The sequence below is a fragment of the Vipera berus genome (assembly GCF_964194415.1).
Source record: "Vipera berus genome assembly, chromosome: 6".
Classification (NCBI taxonomy): Eukaryota; Metazoa; Chordata; class Lepidosauria; order Squamata; family Viperidae; genus Vipera; species Vipera berus.
The window spans coordinates 65,784,085-65,801,219 of NC_138208.1; the positions used below are offsets into that span (position 1 = coordinate 65,784,085).

Sequence of the window (17,135 nt, forward strand, 5' to 3'; positions counted from 1 at the left end):
TAAACAACTTCAGTTCTAACACTAATCCACCTCAAATAATCCTTGCGGGCACACTTGATTTTTACTGTACATGTTTGATTGCCTTCCAGTTATCATAATAAGCTAGAGGGGACAGAATCCCTGCTCTCCAGTCTAATTTGAACTTTGGATTTTGTCTGAATTGAGCTGTTGATGTGAAGCTAAAAATTCGAGATTAGCTATGGAAATTTTTCTATTCTCAATGGTTATCTATTACATGAATAATTTCCCCTTTAATAAACTTTCTACTCTCGCCTGTCTGTGACTACATTTTTTTAGTAAAGCTCATTTACATATATATATATATATATATATATATATATATATATATATATATATATATATATATATATATATATATATATATATTTCTGTAATTTAACATAGAATTACTCAGGAGGACAAGAGCTGGCCATGGTTGTAATATTGTCTTACTGGTTTGTTAGGATTATGAATTGTACAGATGTCATGAAGACACCTGATCCAGGCGTGTCATCTTTGTTTGAGCCAGCTGCATTCAGTATCCATCAGTTGGTCTGTTATGTTAATTTATCTTCTAAGAACAAAATTAGCCAAAAAATAAATCTGTATATATGTGTTTATTACTTATTCCCAACCCAATATTTGAAATGAATTATATGAAAAACCTTTTTATCTGTTAGCAGGATAATACTTTGAATACAGAATGGAATGCGGCCAAATACGATGTGGTAGGAGAAACTGGCAGTTAAAAATGGGTTGGATGCTAGAGAGGAAAAAAAAAAATCAAAATTCCCCCCTGAGATACGGTTTTGGGGATGGGCTGCAATTAAGAATGTTAGAGGCTGATCCATTTTAAGCCCATTTCCTCCCTCCTTTTTTCTGGCTCACACAGTCTTTATGGGTTTTTTTTTACCTTGCTTAATACAAGGAATTCTTTTAGCAGAAAAAAACCATGAGCTACAGAAAACCCCAGTGTTTTTGTTTTGTTTGGTATACTTTCAAGGTGAGATAGATTTTCTGGTCACATTATTCCTCTTTTGCCAGTGCATTAATATCCCAGGTCTAATAAATACTGTTTATGTTGAATTAGGTGAGGAAATTATGATGAATTATACAGGGAGCAGACTTAATATGCAAAACTTCATTGGTGATAGAAATAGTGATATGTTATAAGGCATTTGTCAACGCTGCTAACATGGGATGTTCTTGCTTTGACAACAGATGGAAATGCAGCCATTTTCTCTATTGCTTTTAGAAATAGTTGCTGCTAGGAGGGGGAATAGGGATGAGAGTCCAGCTAGTCAAAACAATAATAACTTAATCATGGGAACCCAACGACATTGGGCCCAGAGCTGATAGAGTTTGGGTGGCCTGGAGAGCTGGGGAGAAAGCCCGCGCTTCAAGCTAATAAAACATTCTTTAAGGTAAGCAGTGCCTTGAAGTTCTTTTGAAGAGTTTCATCTATCGGAACCATGACAGCATTTTTATTCACAGTAGATTTATTTTGCTTCTTTCAACCTTACTCTTTCCTTTCATGTTTGTATATTATGTCCATGGAATGTAGATATATTTTCTGTGTAGGAAGATTATAAAGATCAAAATAGCACTTACATAAAAGTCAGAATTTTGTATTGGAGAGAGACTACTTGAGGCGGAACTATATCTGATTTTTCCATATTATGTACGCTTGGATGTTAATATCACCATTTTTCTATTTTAATTTCCCCCCTCTCTAATTAAAAAAGAAAAAGGGAACAGAAAGGGGGAAAATAGCTTTTTTCTCCCATTTTTTTTGACACCTGTCCTCATATTTTCTATAAAGTCATTTAAATGTTTTCTTCACTATTACAGGGAGCTAGCAAAAGGGAATCAATTTGTAAGAGACAGTAACAATGCCAATTGCTCATGAAATATAAATACAATTATATTTGTGTTTTTAGTGCACTGATAGTTAACACATTATTACTTGATGCCACTAGCCAGGACTTTTAGGGGTGTCAATAAATGAAGAAAAACAGCAACTTAAGCTTTATTGGGCAGAAAATAAAATTAAAATAAAATAATTAGTTAATAAAAAAAATCCTAGAGTTTTATACTATGTTTTTTTTTCTTTTTAGTCATTGTTTGACTAAATTGAGCATTCCAGGACTGCAACTTAAATGGAAATAATTACTTCTGATTTTAAAACCTATACCCCAGTTTACTGCAAAGAAAAATGTTCTGTGTAAAGTTTATAATCATTGCCATTTTTAATAGATTCTACCAATTTGTGATTTGTGACAAAACTTTTTCTTCTTAAATGCATGCTCTGAAGAATGGGTAATATATTTTGCTGTTTTCATCTTTAAACTAAACAGTTTGATAGTATTTTTTATTCAGGGTTTGTTTTTGTTGACATAATTTTGATATAGCAGATAACTTTTTAGAAATGACACATATATGGTAGGCATAACCATTGCCGTGTGAAAAGCTTTTGTTGCTTAGATTTCAATAAGGAGGCATGTCTTAACCACTTTTCCAGATTTTATTCCCCATACTTCACAGAACCAAACAAACCTGAGAGGTCTACCATTTATTTTAAATCTTCAAGGGAAAAATGTCATTTCATTGCAGATTTATATGCTATCTAACAGACTACATATAGCAAGAATGTACATAAAAATCCTGAAAGAAACATGTTTACTCATATTCAAATTTACAGTGAAAGTCATTTCAGGAAGGTCCTATTCTTGCCATTTCCAGTAAGAGCCTACTTACAGTAAAGCTGTTGTTTCTACCATATGAAGGAGCATTTATTCAAAAGTCTCTTAGATCTCAGATTTTACAATTTATTTGTGGCTTTATTTTTCATTGGTACAACCAATAGAGATCTGTTCTTTCTGAACTGGTTTTAAATTTCTATGTCATATTACCCACAACAAGGTGGATGAGACTTTTTGGTAATAAGTCTTTTTCAATCCCAGCTCAGTGGTGAGATGTAACCACCTAGAACAAACATATCAAACTTGCGACATCACGTGACGTCACGCAACGTATCGGGATGGTTTTGCCATTGCCGGTCATGGAGTGGGCGCAGCTTCTGCATGACGTGTCCGGCCCGCAGGCCTGCAGTTTGACACCCCTGACCTAGAAAATCAAATTTACAGTCTTGTTTTAGAAAAGAAATCTGTCATTTCACTCTCATTTTCATGTCAGAAAGTATCTAACATAGCTAAAAATCCAAAAGCAATTTTAATAATGAAGAATCCTTATACATCAGTAAAAACAAGAGAATTGCAACAAGATAGCATGCACAAATTGCACTGATTTTGAGGAGTAGCTATTGAATGAAGATCTGCCTGGCACTATAAAGATGCCTATGGAAGAGGTCAAAAGGAGCAGACATATCCCTGGCAATTATTCATACTACCCTTGGGAGGCCAGTTATCCTGAACACCACCAGTTTTTACATTTTCCCAGTTCCCTCCCTCTGTCTGCTCCATTTGTGATCAAGAATGAGGATGATGGGCAGAATGTCCAAAGCCATCTGGAAGACTGTATCAGCTTGCCAATTTTACCATCTGTTGCAAAGACTCACAATTTGGAAATTTGCATTAGCCATGCTTCAGAGTGTGTAAAAAAGCATTTTGAGGAGAGAGACTCCTTGGACTACAAAAGTTAAATAACATCCATGGGTTGTTTTGGGAAACTATTTCCTCATTATTATCTGCACAAGATGATGGATGAGATGTCATGCATTCTGTCCTTCCCAGTGGATAATTTTACCCTGGAGAATAGAGGGCTCTGACAGAGTTATAAAAATAAAACTGCCAAGCAATATGATGTCATTTAATCACAAGCCAGCCTCATTGATTGTCCCTTTAGGATGCAGTGCGCATTTGTTGGAGATAATTTTGTCAGTGTTATGAGGAGAGAAGTGGAAAGCAGTGTAAATAATATCTTTGCGATGTGATCAGATGTACCTTTGTCAGGAAACTTTTACGTGTTTTGTATTTGAGGCTGGTAGAAATTGATTCTTGGATGAATGGAATTAATTTATCCCAGCTGTTTGGTGTCTTGTTTTGCATTGCATGGCTGCAGATGGTAAGACAGAGTCAGTGTTACATTCATTGCTTGATTGAAGGAAAGCCAAAAGCCACTCTTGCTGCGCTCAGCACACTGCGTTATGAATGTTGCTGCTGAAGGGTTTTGTGAGTTCTGAAAAGCTCATGGACAAGTCCAAGGTCATGTCTAGAAGAGAGAATGTAGGAGAAAAGAGCCTGGTGCTAATTACAGTGCCTGGGGAAACCATTTTTTCTCTCTCTTAGGTATTTCTTAGTCTCTCATATTCAATGTCCTTAAATTAAATCAAGGAAAAACATCAGTTTGCTATTTCAGTGAACAGAATTCTTAATTGTTACAACAAATACAAATATGTTGCTCTTATTTCAGCTGGGGTAGATACTGAAATAGAAGTTGACTATAAAAATAAATTTTCCATTTTGTGTGTTTTCTTCTTCCTTGAGATAGCAGATTATATATAACAATCCCCTGCACTTTTGTGGAAAAAATTCTTCTAGTGATGTAGGTAGACCGAAAGATGTTGATAAACCTTAGCTTTGCAAACGCAGCAGGGATTTTAAATTCTGTTCTCCCTAGTTTAAGTCCACTATAAAGTACAGCTCTTTTTAAATCATTCAGCATTAATTCATTTAACTAAAAACAGTTAATCATGTAAATTAATTGAAATTGCTGAACTACAACATTCTTGAATTAATATTAGAATATTAAAAGTAGGAATCTAATGTATTTATATTTCAACAACATAAAACAATTTCAGGTTTGTGTACATTAAGAAAAAAAGTTAAATTACCATATAAATAAGAATCACGTGTTGAAACATAATATTGTGTGAACAGAATACTTAATTTTAATAGGTTTCCAAGAAAATGTTAAGATAATCATCCCATTTCATTGTGCTTTCCTTTGTTATAATTGCATTAAAGACTGATCTAGTTCTAAATAGACATATTTTTTAGACCTTACCAAAACCAGATTTCTTAATACTGTGGATTTCTGGCCATAACAGGATTTAGCTAAATTTAGAAATTACTGAAATAATGATTAAAATAAGCTTTTGGTCTCTTAGCTATTTAGATTTGCCTTCCTAAATCTGAGTCTCTAGGTTTTTTGGTTTGTTTTAGGGACCACTGTCTTTATGGCATCAAATAAGGAAACATATTTTCTTTCAGCAAGACACTAAAGTCCCAGTGTAAAAAAATAATGTGTAAATATATGTATGCAAGATATCTGTGTATGTCAGGGGTGTCAAACTGCTGACCCACGGGCCGGATGCGTCATGGCTGAAACTGCGCCCATGGAAAAAATTGGGGAAAAAATCACAATATCTCACAACACGTCATATGACATTGCGAGTTTGACACCCCTGGTGTATATGCACAAATATCTTGACAACCAATCTAGTGGTTAGGGTACCAGGTACCAGAAAGCATGAGTTCAAGTCCTACCTTAGCCATGAAAGTCAGCTGGGTGATTTTGGGTCAGTCACTCTTTCTCAGTCAAGCCCTTCTGACAGGATTGTTGTTGTGGGGAACTAGGAGGAGGAAGGTGTGTTGGATATGTTCACTGCCTTGAGTTATTTGCAAAATAAGGCAGAATACAAATAAATGAATAAAAATAAGGAACTAAAACAACATAATTATTTTAAATGATTGTTAAACTCTTCTGCTAACAGAGCTCTTGCAATGATTGGTATACGTTTTGTTAGAACAATCATTTGTAATTAGGACAGTAGAGTATCTAATGAGTTGATGTTACTAACAAAGAAACAGTTGCTTCTATCAGTGGATGGATTGTGGGGAGGTATTCTCGTTTTGGTAAAGCAACAACAAATAGAGAAGGTCAGGAGGCAGCGCATCTTGTTGATTTCATTTTTTCTAATTGATATAGAGGAGAAGCAAATATAGGATACCAGCTTACACTGTGAAATGATAGAATTGTCCCCAGCGAAGTTAACTTAATGTTAACTTAAGTCCTTGAAGTCTGCTATATTTGGTTTGGAGCTTGATCTTGCTTGCTTGTTGGACTCTGGCATTAGTGGCACACCACATCCAAATGTAGTAGCATTTTTCCTGCTGAAATACAGATCTATAACTAGGTTGATTTCCACCATCCTTCTGTTCCCTGGATTGTGTAGGTGGGGGAAGAATGGGAAGAATCCAAATAGATTTTGAGGTGATGACATAACAGTTGTTTTGGGGAATCATATATTGGAAGTAATGGGGGATGAATAAGTATTTGGTATGATCTCACAGACTGCTTCCCAGTCCATAAAATTGCAATACAGCACTTGTGTATGACAGCATTGGGTTAGAGAGACATATTTAATTATATGTGGTTATAATTGTACATTATGACAGAAGTTATTTATGAAACAGTGACAGGATCTCATTGCTATCATAGATATAGGCAGACCAAAGCTGTCTCAGCTTTAGCCTCATTTTTAATTTACGTTTTTAATTTATAGAACCATATAAGGTGGTTTGAAGTATTGCAACAAGATAAGGTAAGTGAAATATTTAAAATACACTAAAGTGCTGTGTAATAACTGTTACAATTGAAAACTTTTGTACTGGAATATTAAAAGCTAAAAGATAATGGAAGCATGCCAGTAGGCTTTTACATTTAAGCAATCAGGACAAGGTTAACTTCACAATAGGCCAATTTATTTAAACTGGTAGAAACTGAATATATTATTTCAAGAAAAAAGTGTTGAGCTTAATTTACTAATTTATTTTACATGAAATGTATTGCGAGTCCTAGATACTGCCTTATGGAAATTGTCTTACTATCGTTATCTCCATTTTTCACATCAACAAATGATTGCTGTTTATTTGAACTTTTTATGAAAATTTAACTCAGATGTTAAATTGATATAGAAAAACATGAATTGATTAACGAATGAATCATAGCTGATTTTTGTGATTATCTTTTTCTTTTTAAAAAATACTGCAGCAGACAGAAGGAGGGGCACAGACAGATGGCCAGCAGTCGCAGACACAGAGCAGTGAGAATGCTGAGAGCAAGTCTACCCCAAAGCGGCTGCATGTGTCCAACATTCCCTTCCGTTTTCGGGATCCTGACCTCCGGCAGATGTTTGGGGTATGTTAGCAGTATCCACAGCTAGATATGTAATATTGATTGATTGATTGATTGATTGATTGATTGATATCCCACTTTATTATTTTTACAAACCTGTCTCTTCCTATTCTGCCCCCACAACAGCAAACCTATGAAGGGTTGGGCTGAGAGAGAGTGACTGGCCCAAAGTCACCCAGCTGACTTTCATGGCTAAGGCAGGACTTGAACTCATGCTCTACTGCAGGGGTGTCAAACTGCCGGCCCACAGGCCGGATGTGTCATGCAGAAGCCACACCCACCCCATTGCCGGCAATGGCAAAAACGTCCCAATACGTTGCGCAATGTCACATGACGTCGCAGGTTTGACAGGTCTGCTCTACTGCTTTTTGGTACCTGGTACCTCAATCACTAGACTAGCTCCAAAGCTCCAAATAAAAAGAGTTATTATACACTGCCCTGTGTCCAATGCTTCTGGATGGTCTTCTCAGGTCTGCAGATGTTTTCCCACACTTGCAATGAAATGCAATTATATTGAGTTGTGTTCCACCAATGAATAAAGATTGCCTGGTACACACTGCATTTCATTGATCTCCAAACTGTGGATCTAGGTGCTAATGTGTGAATGGGAATTAATTGTCCCTTACTGGGATTTATTTTCTGAAAATTGTGTTGGTCTTTAAGATGTTCTTAAAACTACTAAAAAGAGGGCCAATGTACTTTTATGTTTATTTTTCCATCAGACAGGCCTGGATTCACACTTTAAGCATGTTTCAACTCTATCTGTTTTAAGCTGCCTTTTGATCATTGGCCAAATGGATAAATAGAGAAGGATTTTTGAGAAACAGCATGTGTATTAAAGAGCTGTGTGAAAAATATTTCCTTGAGTTGTATCTCATACTTGGACTTTCATAGCTTTTAAAGAAACCTAAATAAAGGTTCTTGGCAAAAGAGAGACATTAGCAGCTATGACAGGCACAAAACAAATAAAATTATCAATTTATAGTAATTTTTATTCTTTTTAGTCTTTGACAATTTTATTTATTTTGTTAATTGCATTATTATTCTACCATTTCCCAGATGAAATTCGTACAGTTTCTATGGTTGTCCTATTTCCATCTAGCACATTTTGTTATCTTTGCAACAGTCCTGTGTGGTAGATTATTCACATGCTTTCTGAGTTTATAGTTATGTGAACCTGGATTTTGCCAGTCCTATTTCAATACCCATTGGTGTACCACAGTGACTCTCATTTTAAAATAGAAAAAAAATAAGATGCAAAAATGTTTGGTTCTAGATCCTGGAGTATTTATTGTCTCCTGAGTGAGTAACCATATTAAAGAAAATGACACACACACTTAATGAAACTCAGCACAGTTGAGTCAATAAACAAAGCACAATGATTTAGCAATCTGGTTTTAGTCCATATAATTTTATATTTGGGTGTGTATTATTTGTGACACACTAATGCTGAGGAGACATTGACTGGAAAATATTGTGTTTGCCTCTGCCAAGAATAATAGAAAAACAATATCTTTAATTGCTGTGTTTTTGTAGTCCCATGACATGCTCCTCTTGTGTGCCCCATGGCTAGCACCTTATAATCTGGCAGCTGGGATGGCTATCATGACATGTAAATGCTTTATAGTAATCTGTATGGGAATGTGCTAAGGAATTCCCTGCTATATGGCAGTGATTAATTATCTTATTTGTAAATTTTTATTTACAATACTAATATGCATTCCAGGATAAGGTTTGGGGGGTAAATTTATTTACAACATTTAATTTATGAAGTTAAGTAATAAAACCAGCAGCATGAAATCAGGCAAAGGAGGAGATTCTAACCACTAAACCCAAACCAGTATTTTTTAGTTTACTAAATAGCTTGAGCTACTTGTTGTGAGGCCAATCTATTTAAAAAATTATTGTAAGGGTAAAAGTATGTTTGAATTTAAAAATAAATAAAATAATGCAAATAATTTAAGAAATATTAAAGATTTTAAGATGGAAAAGCTTTGGGAAATAAAATAACTATGCGGTATATCTACCTCCAGAGAATGACATTATAAAACTGAACTTCTATTTAAAAAGTTAGCTGTTTTAAAACCCCATTTGATAGTGATAGGCCAAAAAAAGAGTTCAGTAAATGATTTTATAGAATGGGTAACATATGTAAGAAAAAGTAATGTTTTTGGATCATATGGTTTTAAGTCATTAAGAACTTCAAAGTAGATGGCTGATGTGTGCATTTCGCTGTAGTATGTACTTGGCTGAGCACATCTAATTAAATTCAGAAACATTCCTTTTCCTAAAGGAATTTCTTGGTCATATAGATTCAAACGGATGTAACTTTTGTTCTCTGAATGCTATTTATTTAGCCAAAACAGCAACTAGTGAACTTTGAGTGATGTGAGTTGATTCAGGGTTTGTAAAAGCCGAGAAAAGTATCTTGTGGGAAGGGAAGTGCCTTGTGGAAGGATAGCCCTATGATGGCTGACTGAAGAATCTCTTCCCCAGATTTTGAAGTGGGGAGTAGAACAGAATGGCTAGACAAGGAGAATAGTAGAAATTACACTTAGGTACTTGAAAAGGTGGCTTCTGATCCACTTACTTCATTGACAATCAGTACATTCACTGTGGACAGCCTCCTACTTAAAAATAGTTTTTTCATAATCATTGTCTATCTCAGTGTATATATACAGCTATATAGCTATAGTTATGTAATCAGATTTGACTATGATAAACAAGGGAGAAGAATTAGTAGACTGCAGAAATTTTACAGTTTGCTGAATAACAATAATTAGAAAAGTTGGAGAGGTAACCCAGGAGAACAGCCTGAAGAAGCCTGAATATGAGAATACCAAGTGGCTGTGGAAGATGGATAGTATGTTAAAACTGTGTATATAGGGAATGGCATGGAGGAGGTGCTGGCTGGAACACTTCACCCTATAAAAAAATGAGAATTATGGGACAATATATTTACTTTAGTTAAACCAGCCACCATTCCTTACTGCAGTTGTGAATAGTCTTTTTGTTACATATAGAAGACAATATGTGAAGAGAAAGAAGTTCCCTCAAAATGAGCTCCAACACTACTCCGAAAGCTCGGAAGACAAAACCTCTGGTCCCGGTGACCAACCCAGATTGGATCCTGCAGCATTATCCTGGGACACGGATATTTACCTTCATTAGTAATATATGAAGAGAAGATAGAGTGGCCCCTGATGATGTTATCTAGTTAATTAATGAAACCTCTGCAAACAAATAAGCTCAGAGATCAGCAAGGATTCCACATTTGCTAGTTTATATTTTACATAGAATTTATCAAAGACTGTGAGGCTTATAAATCTGATAACCAGAAGAAATTCAACAAATAAATAACAAATATTAAGTTTTAATTCATTTTAAAATATTTTCAACTGTACATTCAAAAACCTTTCTTTCTCAGCCACAAAAGATAAAGGATGCTGAATTAATGAACCAAAATTAATCTTTTTTTATAGCAATTTGGTAAAATCCTTGATGTAGAGATAATCTTCAATGAACGTGGGTCCAAGGTAAGTTTTGTTTCTTTATCTATCCTCTACCTATTTCTCTCCCTTACCAGTCTACTCCAATTGTCAAGATAAAGCAGCTTCCTTCCTAGATATTCCGTATAGACAGAAAAGGAACTAGGCACTGGTTACATAGAGCTGCCATTCCATATAATTATAGGTGTTGTATATAATCAATAAGTAACTTCAATAATAGTTTTATAATTTTCCCTTTGAAATAATCAGATTTCTCCAAACTTCTGAGAATAAAAAGGGTCACAGAAGCTATGAAAGTCAGCTTTTCTACTAATTTTTTGCTAATTTAAAATGTTTGGGAAAGAAATGATGTAAAAAATTTGGAAATATTTTATATATGGGATAAGAGTTATCTTGTGGTGAAAGAAAAATCTGCCCACCTGATGTTGCAATAATCCTCCAGTGTTGCAAGGATGTTGGCCCATCATCTTACAACATCTGCAAAAGCTTCCAGCTTTTTAGAAAGGTGTAGTTGTTCCAAATGCAAGCTGTTCAGAATGATGTAAGTTTTTTTTAAAGAGTTAACTTTCTTGAGAGCCAATGGCAAACCTTATGTAGTGTAGCAATTTTAAGTGTTGCTTGTCCTAACCGGTTCTCATCATGAAACCAATGTCCCCTCACTGAGGAATTGATGTGATTCTCTCTCTGCCCAGTAGGTCCAGCACTGGAATAGCAGGGAGTGTTTCAGGTCAGGAGCAAGGCTCATTGGCAGAGCTCTGTGGGGGAAGCTTGCACAGTGCATGTCTCTACTATGCTTGACTTAATCAATGCTAAGTTTTCCACTTTTTATTAAAAATGAACATCTGTCCCACACCCTCACTCCATCACATGATAGTTTAAAGCATAGTTAGTATTATATTTTATATCCAGTCTTTGAGATTCATAATCTACACAGAGTAGGCCCAAATGGATGTTTATGTACAAGATTATGTTGTTAGCATATCAGATTTCCTATGTTTTATCTGAAAACCAGAAAAGAGGGTGATATTTACTACTTGTACATTATGCAATACATACAATATATTCATTTAGTATTGGATCTAATTTATCTCATAGCTTAGTTTATAAAGATGTAGGGTAAAATCGATGCAGCACATAATTATTTTAATTTGTGAAGAGCTGCAAACTGCACTGAACCACATACTTTATGTTTGAATGAAGAAGTGAAAAGTGTATTATGTTTGACCACTACACTTGACTATACACTTCAGTATACCTAGTCTCTTTGAAGTGGCTGTAAAGGGAATTAAGCCAGAGATGTAAAACATTTTTTGGATGAACAGGAGACTGGTTAGAGTGCCGTAGGCTGGTCATTTGAACTATGCAACCATTAACAAGCAATCTGCCGTAATTTAATTTCTAAATAATATGCTATGTTCTCTGCACCATTTAGGTCAGTGTTTTTCAATCTTGACCACTTTAAATCATGTGAACTTCAACTCTCAGATTTTTTTTTTGTCTGCACTCATATACCTCTACAATTTTATGTTGTGTACATCTGGGTTTAAATACATTTACTTTAATACGCACTCAGATATACTGGGCTGCTTCATGTTTCATTCTTCATGAAGGATGAGCAGTACTCTAGTGCTTTCTTTTGAGATCACACTCACTAACTTTTCCGATGAGTAAGGATGGATACCAAATTATATAAACCCAGTCTATGGTTTGTTTAGCATGTTGTATGAGTCAAAGACTTCGAAGATCAAAAGGAGTCAGAAAGCTAAAACAGAAAGTGGTTTAATTCTTGTTTGCCAAATACTAAGCAAACCATGGACAGTTTTGTTTGTTAATTCATTATTTGTAGCTGCTCTCAGGAGGAGCCTGTGAATATGATCTGCGTAGCGTGCTGCTTGTTCACTGCTAAGCTATAATAAGTCATAAGGCCATTCAGTTCTTATGTTTGGAATCTTCCATAAATTATAGTATAAGTATTGAACTGTAAGTAAATAAACCAAAACTTCTGGTTTTCAGCTAAAACAAAACCTGTTAAGATTAAATGATAGCCATTTGCCCCTTTTCTTTCATCCAGTACATATTTAGCTCATAAAGGCATTGATCAAGTTCTTTTCTATTTGGTGGCAGAATTTCAAACACTTGCCTGTCAAATTCACAGTGATTCAGAGATTCAAATGTTTTAAACACGGTGAATAGTATAAGCAGGATTCCCAAAGAGTGTTTGTGTTTACGGCATTTTTTTATTGAATTGGGACATTTTTAAAGAAGCTTAGGTTCCCAGTGGAGAAGCACAATTCTTTTAGGGACCCTTCACTTATCACTCACTTCTTCTGCAAAAAAAAAAAAGTATGCCAAAACTTGAATGCTTGTATCCTACCCTGTGGTTTCTATTCTAACCTAATGATATGGAACCTTTTTCCTCCTCCTCTTTCTTGGGAATCGGAAAGCAGATGCTCCCCGCTGCCTGCCTTGTGCTGTGTTCTCAGTATTACCCTTCCCCTTCCTGGGTTTCTCAAGGGTATATTCTTCAATATGTGAATGTTTAAAAGGTGAAAATGTAAAATCCAAATTGCTCTGGGTATGCTTACACCCATTCCCTCTATGGAATGAGCAGATCTTTATCCTTTCATAACTGTGGCAAAGGCTCTCTGCCAGATATGTCCAGTGTTGGAAAATTTGAGAGTTTCAAATTACCCTTTAGTCCATCTGAGATGAGATGATGTATTTTCATCCTGTTGTTGACATGGTGAATTTTTGAGAGCCAAGTGTGTTTGTGCACACTGGCTGTATTCGATTTTCTTGTAAAAATCATTTGGAATGAATAAAAAAGTTATGAGTAGAAGTTTTTGTTATGTAGATTTATTAATAAATGTTAAATCTCAACTTTGAATACTATCTTAGGCAGAATTTTGGATAACTAGCAGCATATTAGGAAAACTAAAAAAAGGTGTCTGAGCCATTTATATAACAATCTCAGTTAGGTTCAGACTTCTGTTTTTTAATTAATTTTCATTAATTTTTCTTGTTTCATTAGCTGTGCCTAGTGAAAGGAGCTATTAATATGATGGTTTCTTCCACTGTGGTTTCCATACAAATACCAGTTTAAGCTCCTACAGTATTTATATCAGTGGCATTCACATTTTAACAAACGAGTCTAGTTTTCAACAGAACAATGATTGAACCAAGCCTTGTAGTTACAGTTGTTGTGGTAATTATTATTATTTTGTCTACTTGTGCACTGCCTTTCATCCAAATGCTTAAGGCAGTGTACACAGTGGCCTTCCTCTGATTTTATCCTGACAACAACAACAACAACAACAACTCTGGAAGATAACGAATAGCCCCAAATTATTCCTCCTATTCTCTGTTGGTGAGGTCTTGTAGAATTCTTTAGGGACCACTCAGGTAAACAGACTCAACAATGAGCATGAGAAAGATACAGCTTTATTCAGCTTCCTTTGTTTTCTCTGTTAAGATACTACTGTGTTTCCCCGAAAATAAAACCGGGTCTTTCCCCCCCTCCTCCAAAAGAGGCACCAGGTCTTATTTTGGGGGGATGACTTACTCAGCTTCGGCACCAACAGCCCCACCTATACGGCCCACTTCTTCTGTGGTAAAGGAGCAGCTTCATTCTGCAGCTGCATTCTGGCCTGATTTTGCAGACAGGCCTTTCTGGAAGGCCTCTGCAGACGAGTACCGAGCTATGGATTGAATCCATAGCTCAGTCCTCAGCTGCAGAGGTCTTGCAGAACCGAGCTATGGATTGAATCCATAGCTTGGTTCTAGGCAGCACAGGCCTTTCGAAAAGGCCTGTGACTGTGAAATGCAGGTCTGGCTGCAGAAGACACCATAGAAGAAGAGGTCTGGCTGCAAGGTAAGTGGGTGTGGGGCACGTGGGGCATATCTACCCCCTCCAACCTTGCTTTACCTTGATTTTTAAGTGTGCGCCTCGCCCCAATAGTAGAGTTTATTTTTGGGGTAGGGCTTATATTAGGCCTGCCCTGAAAAATCAAGCTAGGGCTTGGTTTCGGGATGGGCCTTACTTTCAGAGAAACACGGTAATAAGCAGTGGGGAAACAATGGCCTTGAATGTCTGTATCAATGGAAGGGACTTCCCTCGCAATGAGGCTGATGTTTCTGTTGCAATTAACAGTGGGAAAACAGCTGTAGTGATTTCACTACCCAGTTGATGCAATGGGGAAAAGTAGAGTAGTTCCTAAAGCTACTTAGAGTAGGGAAGAGTAGAGTAGTTCCTAAAGCTGTTTAGAGAACTAATAAGGGCCACATACTCAACTATAAAATCCAGTAATTTTAAAGATAACTGATTTTAAGAAATGAAAGATTGTATGGTAAGATTTAATTTAACTGATCTAGTAACAAAATCCTATTGTATCACTCTAAATTTTGTTTAACATTGATTACTCTGTTTTCTTAACAGATGCAATGATAATCCTATTTTATATGTCCTCACATTTTAAAAAAAATATTTTGGACAGCAAAAATACTTTTATGTTGAAAAGCATTTTTTAAATTTTTTGCCATATTTTTAAACAACTCCATTTTAAATTTCAGCATATGTACATAAAATTGCTTTGACCAGTCCAGTTAAATAGCTACACAATATGCATTCTGGTTCAACCTATGCAAATAATTCTAGGTAAAAATTCCACAACTGTTTTTTCAGATCTTAAAGAATAGTGTCCTTACTTTAAATAGCACTAGGATATTTTTCCTGGAACTTATTTTAATCACTCATCTCAGATGGATTATTGTATATTGACTTTAAGAGCAAATAACCTGAAAGCCTGGATTTTTATGTTTATTTATTTCTTTATTTTTGTTGATGTTCCCTTTGTCCAGGCTTCTGGCTGTTGACTGAATTTTTGTTTTTAAAAAAATGCCTCTTTGTATATGCGTGTATACATATATATATATATTAAAAATTGAAATTATAGAAAGTCCCAACACCTTGAGATAAAGATGCTGCTTCTGAAGTCAATGTTCTAAACACAGTGGGGAAAACAGTGTTAACAATGCATGGATTTCAAGGGGCTCCTTTTAGTTTCCTTTGAATTTATTTCATTTTTTGTTTGTTTATTTTTTTTTGTTTTGTTTTGATTATTTTTCCCTTAATTTCTGTGTTCTGGCCACACCCAGGAGAATCGTCTGCTTTTGATTTCTCCCTTTACGGTTACATGGTAAATTTTCTTTCTCATTCTTCAGAGATGGAAACGTTTTTTAAAAACTCTGTACAATTATTATTTTACACTGCTCATCCTGTTGCTTGTTATTTATTGCAGAATCTGAGGCCAGACTAAAAAGGTGACAGTTACTCGGTTTCTTCAGGGTCCTTGAGAACAGCAAGTTAAATGGGCTGGGTATTGTTTTCAAACTAAAATCAAAGTTGCATAATAAAAACAATTCAGTCTCAAAACTACCAGCAAACTGAATTATAACAGGTTAACAGGAATAATTATAAAAGTACACACCCTTATTTATTTATTTATTATTTTATTTTAATTCCATTTATATCCCGCCCTTCTCCGAAGACTCAGGGCGGCTTACAAGCTTAGCTTATTGAGCTAATTATATTATGTTCCTTTTTTCTTTCTGAACTGTGAGAAATTGAAAATTTTAATCCAGTGCTAAAACACTGCTTCGATATGATGGGGCTATGCTTAGGGAGGATAAAATCAATTTTATCTTTAAAGGAAAGTATGTATTTTGTATAACATATACTCTATTTTCGATACTAGAAATTATTTGTAGCTCAGAAATGAATTGTTGGGGTTTTGGCATTTTCTGGACTTGGTTGTTGTCCTGTGCATTTTTGGAGAATAGCAACAAACCAGTACTTTTATTACTTGACACTTTTTCCAAGGATTAAGCAAAATTCAAAGGAGTTCAATAACTTTACATGTGTTTAGGATAAAGATGTAAAAATGTTTAGAAGTGTAGTAAAATAATACTAATGTAATACTAATGTACTCATGTAATAGATATAGCTTCATAATAGATATAGCTTCATAACAACCCTGTGAAACAAATTGCACTAAAGTTTTTTTGCGCTATATGTTTGATTTTTGCCAGCAGTGATAATACTGGAATCAAGTCCATTAAGACAAATCTTCATGTTTTTCACAGATTTGTAACTCCTGATGCAAAATGTAATGTGCTTGAAAAATATGGAGAAGTGTTAAAGATGTAGCTCACTTTGTAATTACCGTTTTGAATCTATGTAGACCTGGGAAGGGGAAAATTTTAAGGCAATTATTTCATTTTGCAGAGAATATGCACTTACTAAATTCTTGGAATTTTGAGTCTATCAGTTCTAATAGATTCACATTTTCCTAATCATGACAGCAAAAATCCACAAAATTCCTCAATAAACATAATTTTCACTTAGTTAATGTAGTAGGCAAATTTACAATAGTGGAAGCTGACATTTTTCACCCTGATCTTCCAAAGAAT

The 17,135-nt window shown here is 35.2% G+C and overlaps 1 protein-coding gene across 7 annotated transcripts in view; it reads left to right on the forward strand.

Moving 5' to 3' along the window:
- The window catches only part of RBFOX2 (RNA binding fox-1 homolog 2), a 188,971-nt gene that overhangs the window by 139,215 nt on the left and 32,621 nt on the right, over window positions 1–17,135 (forward strand). For all 7 annotated transcript variants that reach the window (XM_081330747.1, XM_081330746.1, XM_081330749.1 and 4 more), the window contains 2 exons: window positions 7,015–7,161; window positions 10,641–10,694. In XM_081330747.1, coding sequence (XP_081186873.1) covers window positions 7,015–7,161; window positions 10,641–10,694 — 201 coding nt within the window. The remainder of the gene's footprint in view (window positions 1–7,014; window positions 7,162–10,640; window positions 10,695–17,135) is intronic.